The sequence below is a fragment of the Chelmon rostratus genome, chromosome 1 (genome assembly GCF_017976325.1).
Source record: "Chelmon rostratus isolate fCheRos1 chromosome 1, fCheRos1.pri, whole genome shotgun sequence".
NCBI lineage: Eukaryota > Metazoa > Chordata > Actinopteri > Chaetodontiformes > Chaetodontidae > Chelmon > Chelmon rostratus.
The window spans coordinates 7,445,288-7,472,041 of NC_055658.1; the positions used below are offsets into that span (position 1 = coordinate 7,445,288).

Sequence of the window (26,754 nt, forward strand, 5' to 3'; positions counted from 1 at the left end):
AATGTGCATCTGTGTATCAGATGTGCATACATTTTCAACATGGACGTTCCCAATGGGAGTGGGAGCCATACTACTGACAATTTCTCTTGTGTGCATCCCTGCTGAAACACTTTAGCACCTATCACAGAAGAAAATGCATTTAAAGTTGCTACTGTGAAAATGGCAAGGCAGTATGAATTCTACATTATGCATTAATTCATTCACCAATCAATGCTGAAACCCAGGATCATTTTGTGACCTCTAGATGCTGATCTAAGTGCTGTCAGGATGCTGATAAAAAAAAGGGTGGCAGGCCTGTTGCCTGCACGCCTGTTAAATTTGGCTTGAAAACATATTAGCCCAGTTAAGGCAATCTGGCTTGACCTGGAAAAGGAGATTCGCAAACAACACAAAGCAAAGCGGCTCTAGACTTTTGATACAGATGCATTAATCTTGTCAGCAGCTTATCTGCAGTGAAGCTTGCAGGGAGCGTGTGGGGAGGAGGCGGGGGGAAGACAACGAAGAGGGAGGAGGGGGTGGGTCACAGTATGCAACAGAATCAAAAAGTGCAATGTGCAACAGTGTAAGCATGGAGCAGGAGGAGGGGACTAAGGATTGTGACGACCTGCTAATCCATGGGCAGCGGTGGGTGGGGGGCTCCTGGATAGGCCACTATAATGAAGCTTATTTAGAGGATTGTACTAAGCAAATCCACACCCCTCTGCTGTTAGTGCTGTCGGGCCCAGCGCAGGGGAGTCGTACAGATTTGCCCTCACAGCTAATGCCAGCCAATCCTTCAGCCCCTCCACAGGCTGCGCTTAACCTGGAATCAGACTCATTAATGACTCTGTAAAATAGCAGTGTGATCAGGCCATGAAGATTAGCCCTGATTCATTTTCTTAAGTTAGCAACATGTCTTAAAGCCATGTGCAAGGGGCCTAGGTGAACACATGGACCTACATAAGTGCAGAGATCAGGAAGGTGTGGCAGCACCGCAGAGCATGGCTCTGTGTATGGCTCTGACCTGCTAAGTGCACTACTTAATGCTGGTTGTAATGGTGGTGGTGTGGGAACTAAAGCGTTCTCTACTGTTCTGTTCACTGAAAATCACTCCATAACAAATATGGGATTTTGTAAGGTGGGAGAGAATTATAATCTGTTAATATACATGTCATTATGGAGCAGTGGCTCCCTACACAAGAGTTGGAAAAGCCACTAAGGCTGCGATATTGAACAACAATTATCCGCCACCACTGTCTCCTCAGTCTGCATGTTGCAACATTGCAACAATGTGATGCGAGTACAATTTTTATGGGTTGCAGGCAAAACAGAATAGAAACCTACTGCCAGGGTCTATACGTTCAAACACAGACCTGCAAGTAATTAGAGGTTGCCAGGATAAGACACACAAGGCAGAAATATAAGTAGGAATACAATATGCACAGTGGAACCAGCTTGTTTGATACACTTTTACAATCTAACTGAATCCACTACAACGTTCCTGCAAAAAAATCCAACCTTTGTCGAGTTTCTAATGTTTGCCTCCATTCATGTAAATCAAGATTGAAAAAGACTATGATTGCATTTGACTCCATCAGATGGTACTGGTGCACCTAATGAAGTAATTAAAGTAGAAAATAGATTTAAATTTAAATAAAAAACAAAATAATATACAATAAGTATAGCCCTCTAAATATACTGTACCTGTAAAATCTCCTTTCACTCTGTAAAATGAAAGTACCACAGCACACTGTATGTGGTTAGTATTGTTCAGCTTGTTAAAGCTGCAGAATCTCTCATCTGCAGAGCCAATTAACAATTAGCAAAACAAAAGGATGTTTGCCAAGCCTTCCTTCAGAGATCATTTGGATTAGCTATGTACAGAGCGAGAGGAGAGCGACATTTATTTATTGTTTAATCTCTGTAAATCTCAGGTTAAAAATCAGGTCTGTACTTTCATTTGTATTCCAATAAATTAAATTAAATTAGCATTAATTCTTCCAAACGCACATTCATTGTCTTTTACTTAACAGTAAATGGAAGCTATTTTCAAACTGGAGTTATTTCAATGTAGACATGTATTGATATGTCTTTTCAAAATCAGTTGTAACAATACATATAGTAATATATAGATGTGTATATAAATCATAACCAGTACTGTAAGATTGTTATAGGCAACTATTCAATAAATGTAACATTTTAAAAAGGTCCTACTCTCCTTTAGTTTGCAAATTTGTTTATCACATTTTTATCACACTGAGAAGAAAGTAAACTTTATTCTGAGGTAGTATAATAAACTAAATGCACTACAGATGGCAGTGACCTCTGGACAGTAGCAACATTTCCAGAACGCGCAGTGGATCAAAGCACCAGGAATGCTTTGCTGCCAGCAACTTGTCTGTTATTTAATGCAGCGTTGGACATCAATCCTGCATCAAACAATTAGTACAACTAGAGGGGTCAGAGATCAGCCAGGGGTTATTGATGTGTGAATTAAACTGCAGGTCAGCAGGAAGCCATGTTTTCATACTGGCCCGAATGTGAACAATGAGAGCACAACAAATGAGACACAACAGCACTGGGCCCATAGTGACAGGCCAGCAGTTAGTTAGGCTTTAATTCACACCTATGCTTTTATCCACTCCTTTATTAGTATCTGCTGTCGAATCAGATCAGATTTAACATATTTACAAGGAACTACTTTCAGAGAACATACCCACACAAAGCCAGCTAAACAACAGACAGGGCAACATTCAGACAGGACTGCAGCTGAGTGTAGTAGTAGTGTAGTGTAGTGTGTATATGAGAGAAAACCAAATAGCTAAAAATAAATAAATAAATAAAAATAACATCCTAAGTGAACCAGAGAAGGTTTTGAAACCTAAAACAGCATTAATTAGTCAACACTTGACATCAGCCAGGTTTCACATTTCCACATGGCCCGACCCCATATGAAGGTGCTGGGAAAGCACCTTTGGTAATACTGTAATTGACTAAAACCACATTAGCAACACTTGGCCAGTTAGCCAGAGAGTTCCCTAATTTGAGAGAATCAATGTGCCGCCTGCCTTTGGAGTCCAACATCTGCTCCATTTCCACCCCTGCAGACATTTAGCTCTAACAGGCTTAATTAGGCCAGTCCAAAACATTGCTTTTGATCACAGCAACATAACTCCTCTGACTCAGTCCCCTTAACGCACACTCTATTCTGCTGTTAAAATTATTCCCACTTCAGCCTTATTGCTAATTAGAGATATCATGATCAGCAACAATACCATACTGTACACTTCATTGTGTTAGGCCACGGAGGCCTCAAGTAGGCAACTACTGGGTATTTCATCTCTCTGTAAAGCCCTGATTTGTCCACTCGGCCGCTCTGAGCCAATCTGTAATTGGCTGCAGGCTTCACCTCCCATCATCCTTTGCCCCGGACTGATTTTCCCCCAGGGACAGGGCCATCAGGAGCCTAGTGATTAATGGCACCAGGGGTCAGAGGTCACTCTGGTGGGAAGTGCCGTGGCTGAGGGCCCCTGAACCACTCCCTAAGTCTTTCCTCCAACTTCCACAGGGAACACAAGAGCCACACGGCTAGTCTTCAAACGGCTAGACTTCAGATGATAAGGGATATAGAGTCAGACAGATGAGAAAAAAGGGTTTGACAAGTACAGACTTCTCAGGGGTAACACCTTTGGAGAGTGTTTGATATTAGGTCAAATAGCCAATATTGTTGTGCAGATAATCTATATCTTTATAGTTGTTGAATTTCAAGCCTGTGATGATTTCCCAGCATGGCAGAAATTCTTTACAGCATTTACACCATGGGAAAATAAACCCCTCCATTGACACACACTGGAATGGTAATAAAAATGTTTTTGCAAACTTAATTATATAGTAAAAATAGGTGATCAAGTAAAAAGCCTTTTAGCTGTAATATGCTGAGACACTGATCAGACCATAGACAATTTGTAATAATTACTAATATTGGCCCATGCATTGAGCAAATCAAACAGACTTAACAAAGACACACTGTCCATCTGAATCAAACATTAACATTTCCCGCCTCACATCCAGCTTTCGATCTAAATGTGAGGGCAAAAAAAAGGGAAAAAAAAGAACAAGGTCATTTTATCTGACCCCTGACCTATTTTTAGTAGGAAACAGCTGTTCGCATTAAAGGGCCTCTATAATAAATCAATCGGGTGCCCCTGACGCCAGTAGTGGTAAATTCCATATTGCTGACTTCACATGATGGGCATTTTTTAAATAATTAAGTGACAGAGTGACAGAGTGACAGCCTTCCAGCGGACAACACACAGGAAATTAATTTTTCACTGAATGAGCATTGGCTGGTTTGAGGTTTCACTAGCATATACAGTGAAAAAAAAGAGCGAGGGAGAAGAGGACACACCACATCCTCTCACGATCTTTGGTAGCTTTAATACTGGTGATCAATTTAAATGATTATTCTACTTTTTAGACTCAGACTAGTGACATGAATGCCAGTGCAAAGAGAGCATAAGACAGAAAAACCCAGAAAACCAGCGGGGTGGAGAAAGGAAGAGAGAGAGATGAGCGGAAATGAAAAAGGGTGAGAAAGAGAAAGAAGACAACTTTTGCGACCTTTAGGAGGGAAGGGAAGAAGGAAGGAAGGATAAATGGAAGGAAGGAAAAAAGGAAGGGGGAGGTGTAGTAGCTAGCCAGCTGGAGAAAGACCGGATTACTGCTGTAAGGAAGGTGTCAGCCAACACAAACAGCCCCTGGCCTCATGGCAGTGTCTGAGTCCTTTCAGAGCACCCCAGCCCAACACCAACACCTTCCTCCTCCCCCTCTTCATCCTCCTACCTATCTCAACAACCATATCTACACACCACATTAGACCCCACCAGGGCTACATCTCAGTCTACGCAATTCAAACCATTTCCTCAGTTCAATTTAAGTATATTTAATATTAATGTATTGTGAGGTGTTAATAAGAAACTCTAATGTCAAAGCAGTAACATAAATTGACCACTCTGAATGCTTTCTGAACTAAAACGTATCAACAACAAATATTATTTAAGGCATAAAATGCATCAAGTGCTGAAACTGTTTACATGCCCCAGGGTTTGTTGTATTCTCTACAATATTGCATTTTTTAGAGCAGTATCCTCATAGAGAAAAGGGTTTAGATAGTAGGTGATACACCCAAATATTTTCTTCATATCCAACGTGAGGTGACTCATGTTTACCATCTTGCATCCATAGTTTGAAAAATGTAACAGGATTTTAGGGGGTATCAAGACAGAACAGCCTAAACCCTTCATTAACACAGGACAGAGAGACACTGACAGGAGAGACAAGCGTCTGGACTCCACATGCTAGGAGTTTACTTTACGTCAGGCAGCCCCTGGCTGTTTAGTTTATATGTTCATACAACGTGGCAGCATATTGTCAGGACACTGCTCTACGGCATGTTTGTTTTATTTTTAATGCATGGCCAGGGACATAAAAGGTAAAAAAGCCTTGAGTGTATGGAATTTGCTATCTTTAGTCCAGGCAGAGCCACCGCTCGCACGACGGACCAATTCATATCAAGTGTTAAGATATGCACTCTCCACATAAGGGAAGTTAAATGTAACGTTACACTACAGATACATCGCTATTCTAAGCACGAAGCTAAAGCCACAGCTGGTAGACACACAGACAGAGAGATAGAAAGAGAGGGACAGTAGTCTAATAAAGTCTATAACAGAGCATGTGGGTCGATATGCTCTATAGCATTGGCTACATAGGTTTCATTCCAGTCATGTCAATAAAGTGCAATTAATGTGAATTGACAGAGGGAGAAAGGCGGAGAGACAAAGGGAGACAGGCAAGAGAAGACAGCATAAGAAATAATGACAAATCTCTTTTCAACTCTTTATAACCATGATGTTAAGGAACACAAAAAGCGAGGAAAACAGTATTTTTTCTTGGCCTGTGAGTTTAAACTCAATAAAAGACATGCTCCAGAGTAAACATTCGGCTCTGTGATGTCACATGTACACATCTACAGAGCCATTAAGACAATACACTGCAACATGTTAAAGTCACACCATGGCATGATGTGCCTGTATCAACAACAGTGCAATAAAGGGATTAACAAATGTAAAGAAAATTGTAAATGCACTGCATTTCTATAGCACTTGTCTTACCTACTTTGACCACTCAACGTGCTTTACAACACATACCACATTCACACACACACACACTCACATACTGATTACAGAGCATCGGGAGCAATTTGGGGTTCAGTCATGTGCCCAAGGACACTTCAACATGGGGACTGGTGGAGCTAAGGATGGAACCACTGGCCTGATTGGTGGCTGACATGCTCTACCTCCTGAGCCACAGCCGTCCCAAAGTACTGCAGATTCACATAACACAAAGTACTGCATTCATCTGTGCAGTTAAGTGAAAAGCAATTGTACATGTGCCAGATCAGCTCAAAACTATTAAGAGCTTTTTCACATGAGCATTAATGTGTCCCTTTATTGATTAGATAAAGAATAAAACATATGACTTTCAAGTAATTATCTTGACATGAAGAAAACTCTCTCCTATATTATAGTGTCTCTACAAATTTCATCATTTTAGGAAGATCACATTCCACTAGGACCTTCTCTTTTGTCTCTTCCTCCCAGTATTCCTTCCATTTCAATAAAAAGAACAAATACTACGGGGGAAAAAAGCAAACATGCAATGATGGATAAGTCACTTGAAGCTATATTTACTCTGGAAACAGTGAGAGTAGCTTCTTGGTAAGAATTATTACAGCAGGCAGACCGTCAGTATATTAAAGGAGCTGTCTTCTGTGCACTGTCAACCGCTTCAGCCAGTGGTGTAAAACACTGCAAAACTGGCGACGCTCCAAACAACAGGCAGCAGCTGTAAATCTCACAGGGTGCTGGGGAGAATGTCAGACTACAAATAATGACACTTCTAGAACTTGAATTACATGATTAGAAGTTTGTCAAATGCAGTATGGTGTTAACTCTCTGCACTGACAGGCGTTATAGAGTTTCATGTAATGTTTAAAGCACTGTCAACTACGTACGTGTCCAGCCCTTGTGTGATTGTGTGAAAAAAGCATATTTAAACTACTACATTTGTGAGATGAAGAGAGAGAGAGAGAGAGAGGGAGAGGGACAGAGAGAGAGAAACATGACTCCTTTTCCGTGGGTCATGAAGATGGGTCACCTGGTGAAATAGAGGGGGAGGGGGATTGAAAAGGTTGGATAGCGCGAAAAGTGAGATGGCCTCTCCAACTGTAACCCAAGTCTCCTCGATCCCCAGAGACGCAGCAGATCAACTGACTAGACCCCAATCAACACCGACTGATATGGAGCTGACAGAGAGATGGATGCATGGATAGATGAATGTGGGGAAGGATGGTTGAGGTCAAAATGTATTCTGCAAATAATCATTTCATTGGATGTGGATCTGACTGCAAGCCCAGATCCACATCCCTTAAAATAATTCAAGCAATTCAAGTTTTAGGCCATGACATACTCCAATTTTGTGACAGAAATGCAAAGAGAAGTTATGGATATAATTGAAGAAATGAATAGACATTTGATGGTTGAAGGGAATCTGACAGATATCTGCTACCCATCTCCTATATACAGATAAAGTTATGTCACTCTGCTCTGTTTTATTCTTGACAAGAAGGAAAAATGAGTGTGTCTACTATGTGTACATATGTTTATGCATCCATCCATTAGTGCTTTGGGCTGTTTCTCCTTGTCATTGATCTGGTTACTCCACCCTGCAGCCATATTAGAAGGTAACCAACCACTACCTTTGTCTTACACTAACATCTAGTTGACTAGTGACATTGAGCAGGTGGCTGATGAACTTGCAATGTACTGGCCATAGACCAGTGGTTTAAGTGTGTTGCTGTCAGGCCAGCATTCTGTACATTTACTCTATGATTAATGAGTCAGATAAAAGCTCTATAGCAGGGAGCCAACAGCAGCGCACCGGTCAGATACGGAAGGTAACACCAGAGTTGTCGGAGAATCACTAAGCTTGTCTTTTAGATGCAAGAGATGTTGCTTGGGTTTATTTTCATTGGAGTTTACACATTAAAGTTATGCTGGAAATTTACTCACACACACAAATACAGAATGTGTCTCATTTTCCCTACTACACAATTTCTACAGCTCGTATACATACATAGATAGGCTGTACGTCTCCACTCAAACTACAGCAGCCACTAAAACCTGTTGTATTGCTCATGCATTAGATATGCATTTAGTGTGTGAACAACATTTCTCCACCCGTGTTGCATAATACTGGTAAAGCTTGTTTTGTTGAAAATTTTGTCGTGCCAGTGCTGATAAGAGGGAGTGTGTGTGTGTGAGAGAGAGAGCTCCCCTTCTGAGTACAAACATGTTTCTCATCAGAATTTGTTTCTTTTTTTTATTTACTTGTTTCTTTTTCAATTCTGAACACAGACAGCTGTTAAGAGCTACCTACAGACTGTGTTAACAAAATGTATGGAAATATCTAAGATGTTTTCCATGTGCTGTGCTACAGACATAATTTGGTTACTCAGTTCTGCCACGAGTATTTAAATGTATCCTTTGTTATCTTACCCTCCATTTGAAGTATATCCCCCCATTTGTTTGAACCTGCTTTAAACACGAGTAATTGTGATTCGACTGCAAGTATCTTGTGTAATTCATAAATGTAGTTTGTAACTTATATGTAACAAACTTTAGGTACAAGGGCGAAGAGGCAGCTAGAGGAGATTTACAGTGTGCGGTTGTTGGAGGAGGGGGAGGTAAAGTCTTTGTTGACATATACAGTGGTTATAAACACTGATGATACAGGCCTGTATTGTGAGTTACAGTTGGTTAGGAAAAGGTCAATAAAAGTTGTTTTCTATCCGCATGCAGAGCTACTCAGGACAAGCATGAAAACACTAAAAGGTGTACAGTCAACTAAATTTCAACATGTAGCAATGCTGAGTATTAATGCCAAATTCTGCTTGCTGTGTAAACCTGCGTAAGAATCTACTTTTAAATTTGTTTTAGGAGATATTAAAGACTAAATATTAACCTACACAAAGAAAACACGTTCTGACAGAGTAAATCAGCTAATGTGTTCATGCATCACAATTTAAAACTTAACAGCTTGGTCAAATATAGTGGATGACCTCTGCTCTATATTTACATCTGACTGGAGGATCAACTGAGGGAAAAGTAACCTAATAGCTTGGCCTTGTAAACAGCCATCTCTGATCTTTGTAGAAATGTCAAGAATGTATATGTCACAGCAACAATGGTATGTTGTACACATAATAGAAGGAGGGGCTTCTGCATCAACTGTAGATTCCTGTGATAAAGCTGCAGAGTTTATGGGGCTTTACTTTTTCCACTCGAGTAGCTTGAAACACAGGTAAAACAAATCTGAGAGCGAGACAGACAATGCGGGCAAGAGTGGTATTCAGTACAAATTTGGAAAAAAAAATAGGAAAGGGTTTTAGATAACTAGGTTATAGATAAGAGAAACAATGGAAGGAACAGAAAAGGAATGGAACATATACGAGTGAAAATTCAAAATTAGAAACTACAGCATCCCGTCATTGAGGATGAGGTCATCTATGTTCAATACTGGTGACAGTTCACTGGTCAGACTGGGTGTTGCTGGTTTAAAGGATAAGAATGTGGCAGTGATGTCTTCACTGGCAGGTGCAATATTGAGGTTCTCCCTCTCCCTAGCAAGCTTTGTAACACAGCTAACTGCTTCAATCAATGGACACCCGGATTGACAGATAAAGCCATCAGCTGACGAGCCCCATTTGGGGCCCAGCAAAACTGATCAATACGGGAGACATCAGCTGCTATACACCAAGGAGAAAGAAGGATATGTTGAAACAGGCGAGGAAATTGTAGGGGGATGTGCACTCATCTTGGAAATTTTAACTACCATCAATGCTAATAACATTTGGCTTTAGAAATCCATGAGAGTGGGTCATTCATTTACCTTTCAGGGATACAGCTGATGCTCTTAATGCAGAGTGACTTGAAACATCAAGTGTGTAGGATTTTAGGGAATATAACAGCAGGAATGGATTATAATATACATAAGTATGTTTTGCTTAATGTATAATTGCCTGAAAATAGGAACTGTTGTGTTTTTGTTACCTCAGACTGACAAAGGAGTGGGTCCTCTTCCACAGAGTCCACCATGCTGCACCACCAAGTTTCTACAGTAGCCCGGGACGGACAAACCAAACACAGGCTCTAGAGAGGGCCTTTCGCATTTTTAGCACCCAACGTAGGGGAGGATGATTAAAGGAGTATTCAGTTGGTGCAGTCTGCAACCTCACTGCAGGATGCCGCTAAATCCTACACACTGGAGCTTTAAGATGAGGTCAATAGCAGCAGAATGTGTTTCAATTCCGATGTTACAAACAAAACTCTGTATCAAAAAAACCCCAGTGAAAAAGAAGACCACTAATACCTACTAATTACCATATCTAAACATGCAGTGGTCTACTTCTCCAATCCTTACACATCTAGAGGCTTTTGAGGACCCCAAATTACACAACAGCATGAAACATCAGGAAAGGGATCATGACATATTGTATACTAGAACATAAAAGGCCAACATTTACGCAGAGATTCCACCAGGTGTGTCTCCGTTCCGTTCCGTTCTCAATGCGGCTGCAAACCCCACCGGGCGAATTTCAGGAGCAGAGCATTGTCGCTTCCTGATTTTGCTGACTTGCTCAGATCTCGCTGATTTGGTCATTTTTCCTTGATATTTGTACTTCTACCACGGGTAACTAGGCATCGTTGTTAAATGGTTTGTTTTTTGTCTGTTTTATCTGTGTTTCTTGGTGATCCTCAATCGGGAGTCTGCACGGGGTCTTCTATTTTGAAAAGGTATAGGTTTTTCAACAATGTTCCTGTGTCGGATTTTCTGTCTGGCTCGATTTGCTCTGTGCAGATTCACCCATTCTACATCAAAAATAGACTCGATACATATTCTTCCCTGAGCAGAGCGGAGAGCTGCTTCTGGAATGCTACTGAAAAGGAGACGGTATGCGCCCAGTGGAAATGCATGCATTGTCTAGAAAACATCGAACGCGTGTTGGATGGAAAGCACCAGGTGAAATTTAGGGGTTAAGCCTAGTTGCAGGGGATGAAAACTAATCTTTGCAATCTTTGCACTAACCTATAGTAACCTGTTAACCGACCATTACCTCTACCTAACCGTGAATACTAGACAACCAAGCATATCAATTAAAATGCTCCCTACAAAGGGGCAACAACATTTGGCAATCGTGTGCTTCATGTCCATTTCTTCGTTCAAATCAAGCATCTTGTTTTCCATTAGGCCCCTTCGCACTCCGATCTCCGTTACTGTGTGGCTTATGCAACACTGCTGCAGAGCTGCTCTGGAAGTGAGCTCAGGGCTATTGTATTGGTGTAGGGCTCCTTTGGGGGCTGTAATGTATTTCATACCATCCATCACGGGGTGTGGAGGCCAGGAAACATTGCTTTAAGAGCACACACAGGACACAGATGGAGAAGCGAGACATGCAGATATCCAGAGATAGCACAAGTTTGGGAGCTTCATGTGGGAACAGCTTAGCTGCCACAACAAATCATTTTGTGTGGAAAAAGAGTCAAATATTTCATCTTTTTTTTCATCGATTTTATAGGAATACAATTTTTTGAAAAAGTAAAAAAGAGCCAAAAATGTATGTATGGATTAATGCTCATGTGCCTTTAATAGATTTATAAAAATGTTTACTCGTGGCTTCACTTGTATGACTCACGAGACCTATATTGAATACATCAATTAATAATTTGTAATAATTTCAGAATCAATTAAAAATTATTGCGTACTACTTTTGTCTGTTTTCTACATACAAGGTGTATTCATTAAAATAGTTAAATAATGTAAAGGTCATTTTTTAAAATCATTGCCCCATCAAGTCTTTTATGTAGGAATATTTTCATTTGAAAGCTAAATATATTTTTGCCTGTTTTTAGATTATGCCTTTTGGAAACTTCCTGAATCCCAAAGATGCTTGTTGGGGGGGAAAGAATGCTTGTTGCTTCAGTTTCAACAACATTGAACTTTTCATGTGCAGTATCCTCTTCATAAAACAGCCCCTTCACACTTCTTTTGTGGCTATCAAATGCTCTTATATTTGTGCATGTGTTTTTCAGGGTATTTGAAAATGTATTCCACTGAAGACAAAACAAGATGCACGGGTGAACCGAGCAGCCAGTGTTATTTTTACCCTGACCAATGACCTCGCTGGGAAGCATGAATCTCCTTGAGGCCTGCACTCGTCATCTTCCCTGCTCATTTACTTATGAGCTTGGTGATTAAGAATCTCCCAGCTCTGCAGCTTAGAGACTCAAATCCCTGTACAGTATGGTCGTAATTAAAGATGGACAGCACAGTGGCAATCCAGGGCTGTGGAACAGCCTGGCTAAATGACAGAGGAAATAACAGGGGCAGTGTGGATTGGGGGTTGGGTTGAAGAGGCAGAGAGAGGAAAGAGACACAAAGAGTAGTCTTGGTCATAAAAAAAAACAAACAAAAACAAAAAATAAAGTTGAAAGATTTTAATCTAACGTCCCCCAACACACACCCTCTACACACATAAAACATCAGGAAAACTACTATTTCCTTTTGTTTTGAAGGAAGAGCATAACCACCATTGATGTGTTCGTTCCCCAAAGGCTGGGCTGTAATTTGCCAGCCAATGGGTGGAGTTTACCAAAGGCAAAGATAATCTCAGCCCTCAAATATATCAACACGGTAACCACAAAATCTTTAATCACAAATGCAGAGGAGAATGGGTCCAATAAGAATGGTTTCGCCTCTTCTTCTGGCGTCTGTCTTGAGGTAATGATTAGAAAGCAGTGGTTGGAATCTGTATATCATTTGGGTCTCCGCCCTTTCCTGAGAGTAGGGGCCCTTTACTGCCAGTGCTGGTCTTTTAGTATGTCTGCCTGGATATTTTTCTGTCTGGTTGGTGAGCTTGGTCAGCTTTAGTCCACTGACAAAGTGCTTTCAAAGGGACATGAAAGAGCATGGCCTTGTTTCTACACAAGCTGACCGATGCCTCCCTTAACCTCTCCGCTGTCACCCTGGCACCCTGTTTCCTACTATGGTTTCCATGTCTGGCCTCGTCATCCTTCATCCTCTCTTTTCTCCCTTTTCACACATAGAGACACGCGACGGTCACTCCCTTGTCTGCTGTCCGTCAGCATTGCCCTATCAAAAAGGCTGGGCCCCACTTATTTGGAGATCATTAATCATCCCGTGTAGGACAGGAGGCCCCTTAATCCAGCCCACCAAGCAGGCCACAGCACTGCCCTCCGCCCCTATCCCCCATGGTGTTATCAAGTTTCAGTGGTTGTAACTGTAGCACAATAAACAGAGGGGGAAGGAGATTGGGGTGGGGGCAAGGGAGGAGGAAGGGGATGGAGACAGAAAGAAAGACAAGAGAGGACAAAGTGTAATTTCCTAATTGCATTATATTGTTGCCTCCTTTGTAAAACATGCTTCTTGGGTCTTGAAAACTGTACCTATCAAGAAAATTGCATTTTTAATGGGAATAAGAATGTAAAACTAGTTGAAATATGCTGATCACCCGACTACAGATGATGTTATATTAATTGTATAAAAGTTGTCCAGCAAAGCAGCTGGTCAAAAGGTTAAACTCAAATGAAACTCATTTCACCGCAATCCAACATTATCTAAAATGGACAAATGCGCTCACAATACCCAGTGTTTTTGTTGTTAAACCAACCAGGTGCTGCCACTTTCCAGAAGTTGTGGGTGTTAACTAAAGGAAAATGAGGCCATATCAAAGAGCCAGAGAATGTTCCTATTGTAGTGTGGTGTTTGTACAGAGGGCCTGCCTGTTACGAGGGCCAGTGTGAGGCAGACCGGGGGAGTAATATAATGCATACATGGATCCCCCAGAGCCCATTCATGGTGTAATTGGTGTGGACAGAGCTCTCGGTCTCAGGGTTACAGTTAGAGAACTTCCTCTAATGTCCTACTGGGAGGCCACTCTTCCCACACCCATAATATGCAAAATCCACATAATGCAAAAAAATATCCAGTTTAACCTGAACATAATTTATGAAAGAAAGAGAAATGAGCCACTTGAATTTGTTTTTGATGATGTTTTTCAGGGTTTTTCAAATATGCAGCAAATGGTATTCCCTTTTTATCTGGTCTGAAGTAGATCTTTTGATTCAAGACCAAACAAACGGCCATGTGTGCCATTCTGCTATATGAACCCTGAAAACATTGCTGGCAGCCACAGTGAAGATTTACAGGAACAAACAAAGCAGAGCCATGGGCCAATAGGTTTAACTGCGAAGCAGCAGCTAATTGAGACCTCTTCGTTATAATCATTACCATCTCCCCTTCCTTCCCTCCCACTCCTTCTTCCTCTAATTCTTCATATCTTTCTCTAGCCCCATCAAGCTCACTGCAACTTAATGGCACAGACAAGTCCGGCTTACCACATTATTATTATTAACAGGCCTAAATCTACGACGTGGGGATTTCCCCCTAAAATAACTCTTAAGCCGCGATACCACACCATGTGGTCCTTCTTAAGCTGAATCTACACTTCCCATTAAGAGTGTCACACTGGGATGGATCTACCCTTTGCTGGCCGCGACGTGTGGGGTTTTCTGGCTGGAGTAGAAGAAGTTAAAACACTTGTCTTTAGCCTCTGCTACCCCCTCCCTTCTTGATGTGTGATTTCACTGAACAGGAGCCTCTCTCTCTCTGGCTCTGTCCATCACAGCCTGCGGCCATTAATCATCTCAAGTGGACAGCGCTGACAGGCAGTTGGCTGCATCACTCTTTTATTTTTTTTTAAATCACGCACCCGTAGCTCCCGCAGCCACACTTACTGCCCCCCAACCCCAATTCCTGCCCGAAACTCCCATCCCCAATGAGAAAGTGCCTGGGTGATAAACCCAAACAAACATTCACCCATCTGCTTAATCGAAACCTTTGAGGTGGTTAATGGCGTCCAGCCAGCGTCAAAGCTTTTCTCTGAGCTCCCAGTGGGGGTGAAACAGCAAAACCTGTAATGGATATGATGAACAGTGACGGTTGGCGTAACTCATGAAGGCTAATATCCTCCACCCACACTGAGCTTGAGTGCATTTACATTACATCTACATGTCAGGCCATTAGCTGATGTTTCTATCTGCAGCAAATGACGGAAGGTTCTGCAGTAGAATAAATCTGAGCTTCTTTAAAATTACAAGCAACAAATAGAAAGGTGGTCAGTGGAGTAGTCAGCAACGAAAGAAGAGCCAAGGAAGTAAAGGTAGAGAGGGATTAGTATGTGTGTCTTCTGCCATTCTGTGATGCAGAGTCTATCAATGGGCCCCTTTAAGCACAGACAGGATTTAGGACAGCTGCTAAAATTCCTCAACCATTAACACACACACACACACACACACGCTCGCACACACACACACACACACACACACACACACACACACACACACACACACACACACACACACACACACACTCGCACGCTCGCACGCTCACACACGCCTGCCTGTTTTTAAGTGCAGAGGCAGGAAATGGGAATCCCTCGTAAGTTTTCCTTCCGCTGCTGCTTTCCTCTCAAGGCCTTGAGGCCCCCACGACGAGGTGGGAAAAGCACTTCACCATTTGTCTCTCTCCATCCAGAGATTCCATTGGATTCCACTTAACCTTCTTCACACTTCACAAAATGAGGTAGTATTTTTCACCATTTTGCTTGATAGGTCAGGCAAACCAAGAGGCTGGCATTTTCCATTCAACAGCTGTTATCCCCCCTTTGTCCACATGGTGACATTAAAAAGGCTTTCCACATACTCTTTCATTAAAAAAGAAGTGCATTCATTTTGACCCCATATCTATGGAGTGAAATGGAAGGAGGTGTAAATGCACAGTAATTAGAGTGTGCCATCAACGAGAGCTTGGCAAGGCTTGCGCTTCACCTCATCTCAGCCTTGGCACTAACAGCAAAAAGGGAATCCCGCCAAGCAATTTGTTCCCTGTGATTAAGACTCCTGTTTGAAAGACTGAGGTCAGCCAAGTGTCTCTTGTCTTCGGAGAAGGGTGAGGAACTCACTTCAGAGGAGTAGAATGTATACCCGACCCTCCTGTTCAACGGTTGCATCAGGTCTCCAATGTCAAAAGCAACATCTTTGTCATATCCTGGATCCATATTTGAAGCACCGAACAGCCACAGCTCTTTTCACCTTTACAGTTAGAGGTGTGAGAATGTCATTTTGTTCTGGGGCCTTTTCACTTTCTCAAATTAAAACACAGCCAAATTCCATTTGGCACCATATATTATTTTTTCCTTTGCTTCACACTGTTAGATGAGCACTCTGTAGACTTATTTGTTAAAACTGCTGTCGTGCACTGACCCTTGTACTCCCTCGCTACTGGTCGCATGTGCTGACAATAATACAGGAACTTGATCCATGCAAGCCGATTCCAGTTGCACTCACTGTAATTCTCTCCGGAAATGTAATTTAACTAAACAAGTTAAACAAAATATAAATGAAAGCCATTCTAATTTTCTAATTCATGTTGCTACCAGTGATTCAGTGTGCTGTTTTCTTTGCTTTGAGGTGGTTTAATAAGCTACAAGGTAGTTATGCTAATTAAATGAACATCATTTTCTCTTTAAATCAATGTTATAATTTCATACTGTTTGTGTTGCGCAAAACACAACAATGGGATGATTAAAAAAATGTTTGTTTTCACTAAAAGTCCATCTATTGTTTCCTGCTTTAAGTAAATCCTAATTTAGGGAAAACAGTGCGATGTGGCGCACTGTAATCAGCCAGTTATCTGCTGTCAGGTGGCATTTTAGTCAGCTTGATGGATTTCTCTGTCTGACCAGCGTGAGTAAAGGGTCAGCCAACCACTCCCAGTGTCTGCCACTGGACAAAGATGCTAACAGGGCCCTGACAGATCCTGTCCCTCCCTCTCTCTGACTCGGCTTAATTCATCACCCTCCAAACAAGACCTCCGGGTGTTCAGGCCAGACCAGACACTCAGAAGCTGCTGCTCTCGTGAATGTGAGCTCGTCAACATACAAGCACATACACATGCATGTCGATGCACACACCATCGCCGTCATCCGTCACAGTCTGACAAAACAAACTATGCATCATATACACACTTGCAAACATATCATATCACCCATCACAGCCTGTGACAAAACATAATGAAGTATGAACCACACACACACTCACAGACCATCATCGCTCATCATAGCCTGCCAAAACATAATGTAAAGTATGTACCACTGTAATAACATTGTGATTCACCTTGGGAGGTATTGCTCAAGCCATGTACCTTGCTTGGCAAGAGATTTGTCTCATAAAAGCCTAAGTGCATTAGCCGCTCTGGCCAGTGGGGTCTTGAATACAGTGTCAAAGCAGCACACCGTCAGCTGAGCCGCTCCGGCTGTTGGCCAACTAAATAAGTTAGGTCGCTGCCAGATCCTCTTGGCTCTGATACTGCAAGACCACAGGATCAACAGAGGCAGACCTCACCTGCTGACCCTTTAAGGCCTTTACTCTGGGGAGGGAATTAGTAAAGGATTTCTTAGCCAGTGAGAGTTACAGCATGTTTTTTGAGTTGATCAGTGACATGGCACACTTGACAGCCATGTTGGAAGACTAAAGCCGCATAAGAAAGAACTATTATATTTTTCCTTTTTGTTCAGTTTATATGCGCTCTAACAACTGTAGGAATATGTGTAGTATGTGTGAACTGTTTGTGCTGCTGTTTCAATCTATAGTGAAATTCCAGATGCTCTGTAAAAAATAGCAACCCCTCCTCACACTGAGACAGGAAATGAATCTTAAGAAATGGAAGTCATGTGGTATTTGCTTTTTCCACATAGGCAGAGGGTGTGAAATTAACTCGAGCCAATGTCACATTTGTGGCAACTTTTAACTGCAACAAAGGCAACAAAAACTATTTTCACCAAACTGCAACACTGAGGGAAACATGTTTGTGGTAAATGCCAGTAAAGTACTTATAGGATTCATCTGAATCTCATCTAAATCCCAACGCATGCACGCACACACGCACGCACGCACGCACGCACGCACGCACGCACGCACGCGGATCTGACTTAAGTAAAAGAGTGCCAGTGAAGAAGCATCTGCTTCATAATATGATGTGGATTTCTGGAGAGTACTCTTACCTCTTTTCTGCATGAAGGTGAAGAGATCATCCAAAAACTCCTTCCTTTTGGGGTCACTGTCCAGTTCATACAGCTGAAAGAGAAAATGTAGCTGGTCTGGCACTGCTGGCTAAATTCGTTTGGTCAATTCAGCATATTAAATTGTCATTGGAAGAACTGGAAACATTTGGACTGTTTTAATCAGGTTCACTGTGGCGTGGAAATAGTTGGCTAGTTTGTTTTGTTGATGTCTGCAATGTTCTGTGCAGTACAAATATGGACTGGTTATTTCCTCTCATACAGGCACAGAACATACAGTACATGCATGTCCATTGCCACTTGAGAATTGGCTGTTATCTTTGTGGTGTTTTCAGTTGCAACTTGTAACAGAAAAGATGAGGCAACGCGACACATCTGTCAATCTGGAGAAGGCTTCAGAAGGTTAACCTATTTACAATTTCCACTAGTTTGACTTTAATAAGAATGAATGTTACTATAATTATTATTATTAATGGTGCAATTGTTTCCTTTTTGGTTCTTTAATGACTGGGCTCACTGCCATCCGATGATCAGCGTGCAAATGCTTACCTTTGCAAAGTCTCTGGAGGCCTCTCCTCTTCCTCTGCTGCTGTCAGCCTCATCTGCCCAGCCTGCACTCCCATTCTACAACAGACAAGAGAGAAAATACAGATAAGGTCAGTAAACAAACAGAAAGTGGTTAAAAACATGTTCAGAAAGTATCTAGTCTGTAGCGGTCTCATTTTATTACCTCTGAGTCTCTCAAAAGTAACACAGTTATCTATCATTAAGATTACTGTTTAGGCATTTTACCTTTATTTGATCATGACTGTAGATATACAGAGAAGAAACATGGGCAGAGAGAAACAAAGACTATGTCATGCAATGAGGTCCCTGGCAGAGCTGAACCCAGGACATTGCTTGGTTCCACCGCTACTGTACTTGGAAATTTGTGATTCTTAAAATGGACATCCAACATTTCCTCCAGCGTTTTTTTTCCACAGCGTGTTTATTTGTTTTTTACCTGTGAAGATCCCATCAGGTTGACACTGACTGTAGGCCAAAAAGTTCATGCCGGGCTGGAAAATCTGATTAAACTCTGTGCTAGTTACAACAACTGCCAACATTCTGCAAGACAAACACATGAAAACTAATATATACTCAAACTCCAAGAACGCATTTTTCCAGAGTTTGGAGGAGTAACCTCTGGAGTTATTGTGCCCCTGAGCTCCTGTGTCCCCCTCCCCCTTCATCCTCAAACATCTCCATTTGACCTAAACCATCTGCATCTGGGCCTGCCCTGCCCCCACCCATGTCTTCCGACCCAGCTGGATACAAGGGCCCCCCATCCTTCAATCTTAACGCAGCTGTGACGGGTGGCCAAGTTCATGGAGTGTAGCTGGTTGTCAGGAGGGGCCAGGGGAGGGTGGGCTGGTCAGTAGCTCTAGTGCACATGCACGAGCATACACACACACACACACACACACACACACACACACACACACACACACACACACACAAATACACAGTGCAAAGGCTGATCATGGCTGTGTGTATGTTTGTGAGTGCAGGAAGGGGGGGGCAATGGCCCCACAAGACGGGAAGGAAGGAAAATAGGGGCAGAAAGGGGTGCACGGTATGTGCCGACCAGGAATGTCTCCTAAAGACAAAACCTATAAAAGCATCAGGAATCAAAACAAGATCCGTTTGGAGGGGGACGTTAATAGCTGTAGCCCAGGGTCTAGTTTCAAACGGGAGCCCATTGGTCAGTGGCAATTACAAGGCCTGAAACGAGAGCTGGCAGGGCAAAGGTTGTCAAGGCCCCTGAGAGCAAGTCATTTTCACCCTCTCACTCTCTGTATGTGTAATGGATGTCAACATTCATGCTCCCTAAACAAATACTCATCCACCATCAACCTAAACGCATGAAGACTTCTGTTACAAAAAATATCTGCTATGGAGAACAGCCAGCACCCTCTCTTACACACTGAAACAAAAAAGTCTACAAAATGGTCATCTTTGTAAGTGTGGAAATTAAGTTGCATATTGAAAACACAGATGCATGAGTAAAAAAAATGTGCTTCTTTATTTAACTAGCATGACAAGCTCACTTCCAAAGTCATATCCATTTTCAAAAAAAGCTATTGTTTTATCACACTGCCTTTTTAGCAGATATCGTGTGTTAAAACAAACACAGCTCATTCCTTATCAAAAATACATTTTGCTGTCAACATTATCTGTAACATGTCAGAGATTACAACAGGATCATCATGACGCAAAATATACAGTATGTGCTAGACATTTGGAGGACGTATAGACCTTTGCACACAATTTGACCACCACTGTTAACCATTAACCATTATAAATGATTATAACAGTAGATAATTCAGACTGCGGCAATGTATAATCTCACATGCTTGCTGCATGAAAAAAACGTTGCATTCTGCACCTTTTATACAAGCTGCATGTTCCCTATACACTGTACCAGAGGTCAACACTGTAATCTCAGTCTCAGTAACCAAGCAAGGAGCCATAAAGCTACATGGGAAGCACCATCAGTCTGCTTGTTAGCCAGCGCACTTGGCTAATCTTTAAAAGTGCAATTCCGCCACTATTTACAGATTTTTTTTTAAATAATAGTTAGATAAACCTGTGTGTAGGAATGTCTCAACTGATAAAACCCAAAACTCAAACCCGATTAAATCAAATATCATTTGTATAATATATTTACAAAAACAGGGAGACCTGTGTGTATATATACAGGACACACTGGTAGTTGTATAGAGTGAGAATTGTGTGAAGTGATTTATAATGTCTACTAAATCTATCATTTAACAAATGCCCTTGTCCAAAGTAAATTACTACAATCCTTCTAACACTAGAATTAGCTCCCAGCTCCCCAGAATCAGATGTAACTATGAAAGAGCAAGCAGTCGCGGCTGGGTTACTCGCTTTGCATTTCTTAGGCCAACAGAAATGTGTTCACACCCAAACCATATGCACACCTACAGACACGCGCATGCGCATACACACACACACACACACACACACACACACACACACACACACACACACACACACACACACACACACACACACACACACACACACACACACTCGTGCCTCCCTGAGGGACACTCTGCGCTATGGGAGCTCAGGGGTCAAGGTGTTCCTACCATCAACCAAAAAGAAAAGTCTGAAGGGACAGAACATCACTGTCCAGTCAGTGTCAGACTTCCTCCTCCTTACTCTCCTCTGCTTTCACTAGATTTTCTTAACTGCCTGTATTAAACACGATTTGGTACAAAACTAGATCATTTCTTTCCCATCTTTGGGTGAATTATATTACCACTGATGTTACACAGATCAAGATACTGTTGTTCAGAACTATTACTCTCTGATCATATAGAACATACATTTCATTTTGATTGTCGCCATGCAACTGTCAATTGACTCCATGCAACAGAGAACTGCAGCTACAAAGCCAAAGCTTGCTCAGTGCTCAAAGCACTGCAAAACTCAGCCAAAATTTGCATGAAGCTATAAGTCTACTGCAGCAAATCTGAGATGCTACATTCAAATGTTGTAGCTAGTGTTTGTAGCTAGAGATGGGGGATGAAGATACAATTAACTATCAAAGCATTATCTTGATATCCTTTGTAAAATAATGGACTACAATTTTGAAGTTTACATAGCAAAATGTTAGTAACATTGATTCCACTGAATCAAACTACAGCACTACCTACTTTTTACACTGTGCTAGCTTTCTGTCACAGCAACCATCTGTTGCAATTTCACATCAAATTTAAACCAAACAACATATCCACTCAAGTTTGCTCCAACAGGTATACATTTGACTAACTGAGTAGTGATGCAGAGGCTGGTATGATGAAAGACAGATGAAACTACTGCCATACTAACTAGCACAGGAGCACAAAAGGCTCTGGAGTCTGGGAGAGTAAATTCTGCTGTCACTTGTCATATCACAAATAAGCTCAGCTGCATCTATAGAAAACAAGTCTGCTTCTCTAGCTGGTTCAAAAAAAGGACAGTAATTGGAACATGAAGGTCGTTAACCATGAATAGACATGTTGGCTCTTGAATTGGGACCTTGGTCAGCTTAGGAATGTTAACACTATGTTGCTTTTTGTCAAGTTAGAGTGGATACTGATGTTTTGGGACCACTCCTTATGATCAGTCACCTCAGCCCCTTCATCACATTCAGCGCTCCACCCAGAAAAGACTTCTTTAAAAAAGAAATTCCCACACCCTATCTACATGACAGGCACTTACATGGCTCGGCTTGCCTGATCAGAATTGTTTCAAATGAAATGTTTGAAACATGTGTCTCTATGTTTGTGAAGTGCCTATGTTACTGCAGTATAGATTTTTTACTTTTCTTCCAAGTCTTACAGACAGACATTTAAGAGTATACTTATCCAAACCACAGCTCAATTAGGTCAAATGAAATTATAATTTCTAATTTTTGTAGTTTTGAAAAAAAGGAAATTAAAACTACTAAAGGTGCAGGGTCCTCTTTTTCTAAAATGCCAATTAAAATGTACAGTAATAACCTGAGTTGGACAAAAAGTCAACTTTAGAATTTGCCTTGTACACCCATTTGTGAAGAGAACTAGATCTGAGATTGAGGCAGAAAGCTACATATACAATAGTGTTTCCCTTAATATTGGAGTATTGGAATATTGCCTGATCAGAATTGTTTCAAATGAAATGTTTGAAACATGTGTCTCTATGTGCCTATGTTACTGCAGTATAGATTTTTTTACTTTTCTTCCAAGTCTTACAGACAGACATTTAAGAGTATACTTATCCAAACCACAGCTCAATTAGGTCAAATGAAATTATTGTATTCAGTAAAAGCATTAAACATGTCAGCGTCTATGTATTCAATCCGCCTGCACATGCCAGTGTGTGTGTGTTTTGGTTCCTAGATGAACAGAAGCCTTCATATGTTTGAGCAGCCCATGTTTCCTCTCTGTCTCTCTCATGCTGTTAGTTGGTTTACTGGCCAGGCAGTGGGTGGCCTAATCACATTATGGCCATACGTGACTGACTGGCGCAGTGCCAAATCAGGGATAAGAACACAGTTGTGATGACTAGTGAGCTGTGGCTAGTCATCTGGGGGTGAGGGGTTAACTAAAAAATCATTCCAAGTCCACACCATAACTATAACAACAACTAAAGGGGTGAACAATATCATTAGGATCACTTTCAGAGCCATTTGATTAACTATAGAATTGCTGACAGCTGATCAAATCAATTTGAATTAACATTTTTATAAAAAGAGTCACAGGTCGCCCTTCACTATTATTCTAGTGCTGACATTACATGAATTTGCGCAGTTCTATACTACATCATGGAATTAAATTAATCTGCAATTCCAGATTTGGATTTTTCTATTTACAGTATCTTTGTTCTCTAAAACACATAATTTTGAGTGCACCAGTTGTGAAATTCTGCATGCATTTGGATTGTGTATTCATGTGACAGTATTGTCACACATTACAGTGGACATCCTTCCCTCTGCAACAAGTTGACATTCTTTGCATATCCCTCCATCTGCATCGGACAAACTATACAACACATGTCAATACATAGCTTGGGGGGTAATTCTACGCAGCCATTATAGAAAGATGTCTGGAGTAGAGCCACCATTTTAGTGAGGCCAGGCATGCCGGAACAAGAAGGGTTAATGGCTGCTGCTTGGGGAGTGGGGGATGGATGGCATTGATTGCTCAGGATGTTGACAGCACTTCTCCAATTTGATAGTGGAGCTGTTATTAGATGAAGAGGCTTGTTCTTAATAAAAGCATCATGTGATTTCCCTTCACTCTTCAAGTAGGAGGTTGGGTGGGCTCAAATAGCAGCCATTGAGCTAAGGAAATATCAATTGTGTTACACCCACTTTAGAATCATGTCAAGATAATAAAAGCGGAGGAAAAACTGGATCACGTAAATTTCCACACACGCTTTGATAGAGATCAGCAGCCATTTGCACTGCAGGTTGAGTCAAACCTGTGTGAAGTAGGTCATTTTCATACTAAAGATAAGGAGCTGGATGACTCTGGCTGGTGTGATGGCAGAAAGAATAAGTGACACCACAGCTCATTTAAAATGTGGAGTAAACCTGAAAACAGCTGTTGTTTTGCAGCCTTCCGGCAGGATCCTGTGGACTAAACAAAGCATAATGAAGGGACGCACGTGTATCTGCCAAATTAGAGCCCTGTTAGCCCTGAGCCATGCCTCAACCCCTGTCTTCATGCTCCAAGCTAATGTCATGGCTCTCTGTGTCCCACCCTACACAGCTCCACGCCACAGACCAAGTCCCCTGGGCCACAGCCATTGAACAGGAGGCCCAAATCAATAGCGCTGGATGTGCAAACACAGGGAAGTCCCCAGCCCCCTCCGGACGCAATCTCACAGCACACGTCAATACTCATCATCCTCAGTCATCTACCACCACGCCAGAGAAACTGAGATGAGAGCAGATCACAACTCCCAGGGTGACCCCTTTACCTCCAACAAGACGCCCTAACTTTGACTAACACAATAAATGTTTCCATGGGAAACACTCATGAAATTGCAGTTCTCTACAAAAAAAGTGTCAACAGACACACCTATGCTCAATTAAAACAAAATATATGCACATACAAGGCCAATCCCTATAGCAACCCCGTGCAGTAAATTAAGAGCAACAAAATGTCTTTGCTGAGCTCTGCCAGACAAGACACAGGAGGGAGGGTGACTTTACTCTAGCGTAATTCACCAACATTCCTGTACACCAGTTACAGGACCTCACAATAACAGGAGAGCCCCTCTCATCCCACAGGTACTCTTAACATCTCATTCCCGGACTAATCTTTTTTAGCCAAATTGCTGCCTGTCAAAACAGTTCAGTGAGGGAAATCTTTTAAACAGACACAGCGGCAGTAATTTAATCACAATCAAGGCCTCCTTCAGAAATCTGGATTGCAGCCAACAATAGTGATAAATGACAAGTAGGCAGAAAAAAGGGCTACACAAATGTTTAGTCGTTGAATTTTCTAATTTTTGTAGTTTTGAAAAAAAGGAAATTAAAACTACTAAAGGTGCAGGGTCCTCTTTTTCTAAAATGCCAATTAAAATGTACAGTAATAACCTGAGTTGGACAAAAAGTCAACTTTATAATTTGCCTTGTACACCCATTTGTGAAGAGAACTAGATCTGAGATTGAAGCAGAAAGCTACATATACAATAGTGTTTCCCTTAATATTGGAGAACAACAGCCCTAATGCCATTAGTTGTGTCCATCTGCAGGAGGGTCACCAAGTTGCCTTCATGTTCTCAAAGAAAGGGAATCTGCTTCCTCTCAGCATGCCTGTAAAAACGAGCATTGTGGGGGGCAGCAATCTCTAATCCAAATCAAATAATTGAGGCCTTGATCCCACAGCGGGGCTCCGGGAATTATTTATAGTGCCTCTTTCCATCGGGAGGGGTTGATGGGTGAGGGGTGTTGGGAGTCGGGCTGAGCGGATGGCATTCTTTATCTGCTAACTACTGTAAAGGATCTCATGGTGAGCTGCCATACGCTACCGCCAACAAAGGCTCTGGCTAATCGTAATTCCATGTGCGACAAGAGGGAAGTAAATCTCACTGCCACTTGGGAACATATGGTGCAGTTCCTACTTACAAACAGATCCACTATGGAGTCTCTGCGCCCATTAAAAATTGTTGTCACATATGACATGAGAGCTGGCCGGCGGCAGAGAACAGGTCCCAGGGGCATGTCTGCCTCAGAGTGTCCGATCATGTTTGTAGCTCGAAGAGATTTCTGGCTTTTAAGGTAACAGACAAAGTGGCAGGGACAAGGGGCTAAACGTCCAGAGGCAGAACGTGTTGCTACCTGCCTCTGCCTCAGCAGTGCTAAAAAGGCCACTGAAAAACAGCCCTCCAGGCAAGACCACCCCTCCCTCCATTAATCACTCCAATTACAAAGATGAAAAAGAGAAACAGAGGAAAAAAGAGAGGGGGGGAGCGTAACAGATAGAAAGACACAATGAAAATAGGCGAGCTGACAGACATGCTGAAGATTTTCACCTCATTCACACTGGAACCAAAAAGAAGGACCAATGTCTGAAAGAAAAGGGGTGGATTTGCATTTTCAGTTCCTGGGTAAACACGTCTGTTGGTGCCCAGCAAGCCTGGTTTGCCAAATAAACTGACTGCATTTGTTCAGCTCGAGCCCTTTCACCAAGACACCACATTCCACAGGCAGAGGCCCCATCCCCCATTACACTAGCTGGCCCCTTTCGCTGCCTCACACAAATGCAACGTTTATAGGCTGGTGTGGCCAGAAGTTCACACTCATTGGTTCAAAGACCCTTTCACAGGCAGAGCAAACATTTTAGTGAATCACATCTGTGCCACCACATACAGTACTCCACGAGTTAACCCTTTCCCGCAGTGTTTCAGGCCCACAAGAAAATAGACCTTAGAGACTACATTTTCCAACTAAA

General features: G+C 41.9%; 1 protein-coding gene across 3 annotated transcripts in view; it reads right to left on the reverse strand.

Annotated features, from left to right (window-relative positions):
* LOC121621788 (AT-rich interactive domain-containing protein 3B-like) overlaps positions 1 to 26,754 on the reverse strand; it is a 52,464-nt gene that overhangs the window by 8,919 nt on the left and 16,791 nt on the right. For all 3 annotated transcript variants that reach the window (XR_006007663.1, XM_041958585.1, XM_041958500.1), the window contains exons 3-4: positions 18,809 to 18,883; positions 18,242 to 18,314 (exon numbers count right to left, since the gene is read on the reverse strand). Coding sequence is in view for 2 of the 3 variants with exons in the window: in XM_041958585.1 (XP_041814519.1) it covers positions 18,242 to 18,314; positions 18,809 to 18,883 (148 nt within the window). In the remaining variant the exon portion in view is untranslated. The remainder of the gene's footprint in view (positions 1 to 18,241; positions 18,315 to 18,808; positions 18,884 to 26,754) is intronic.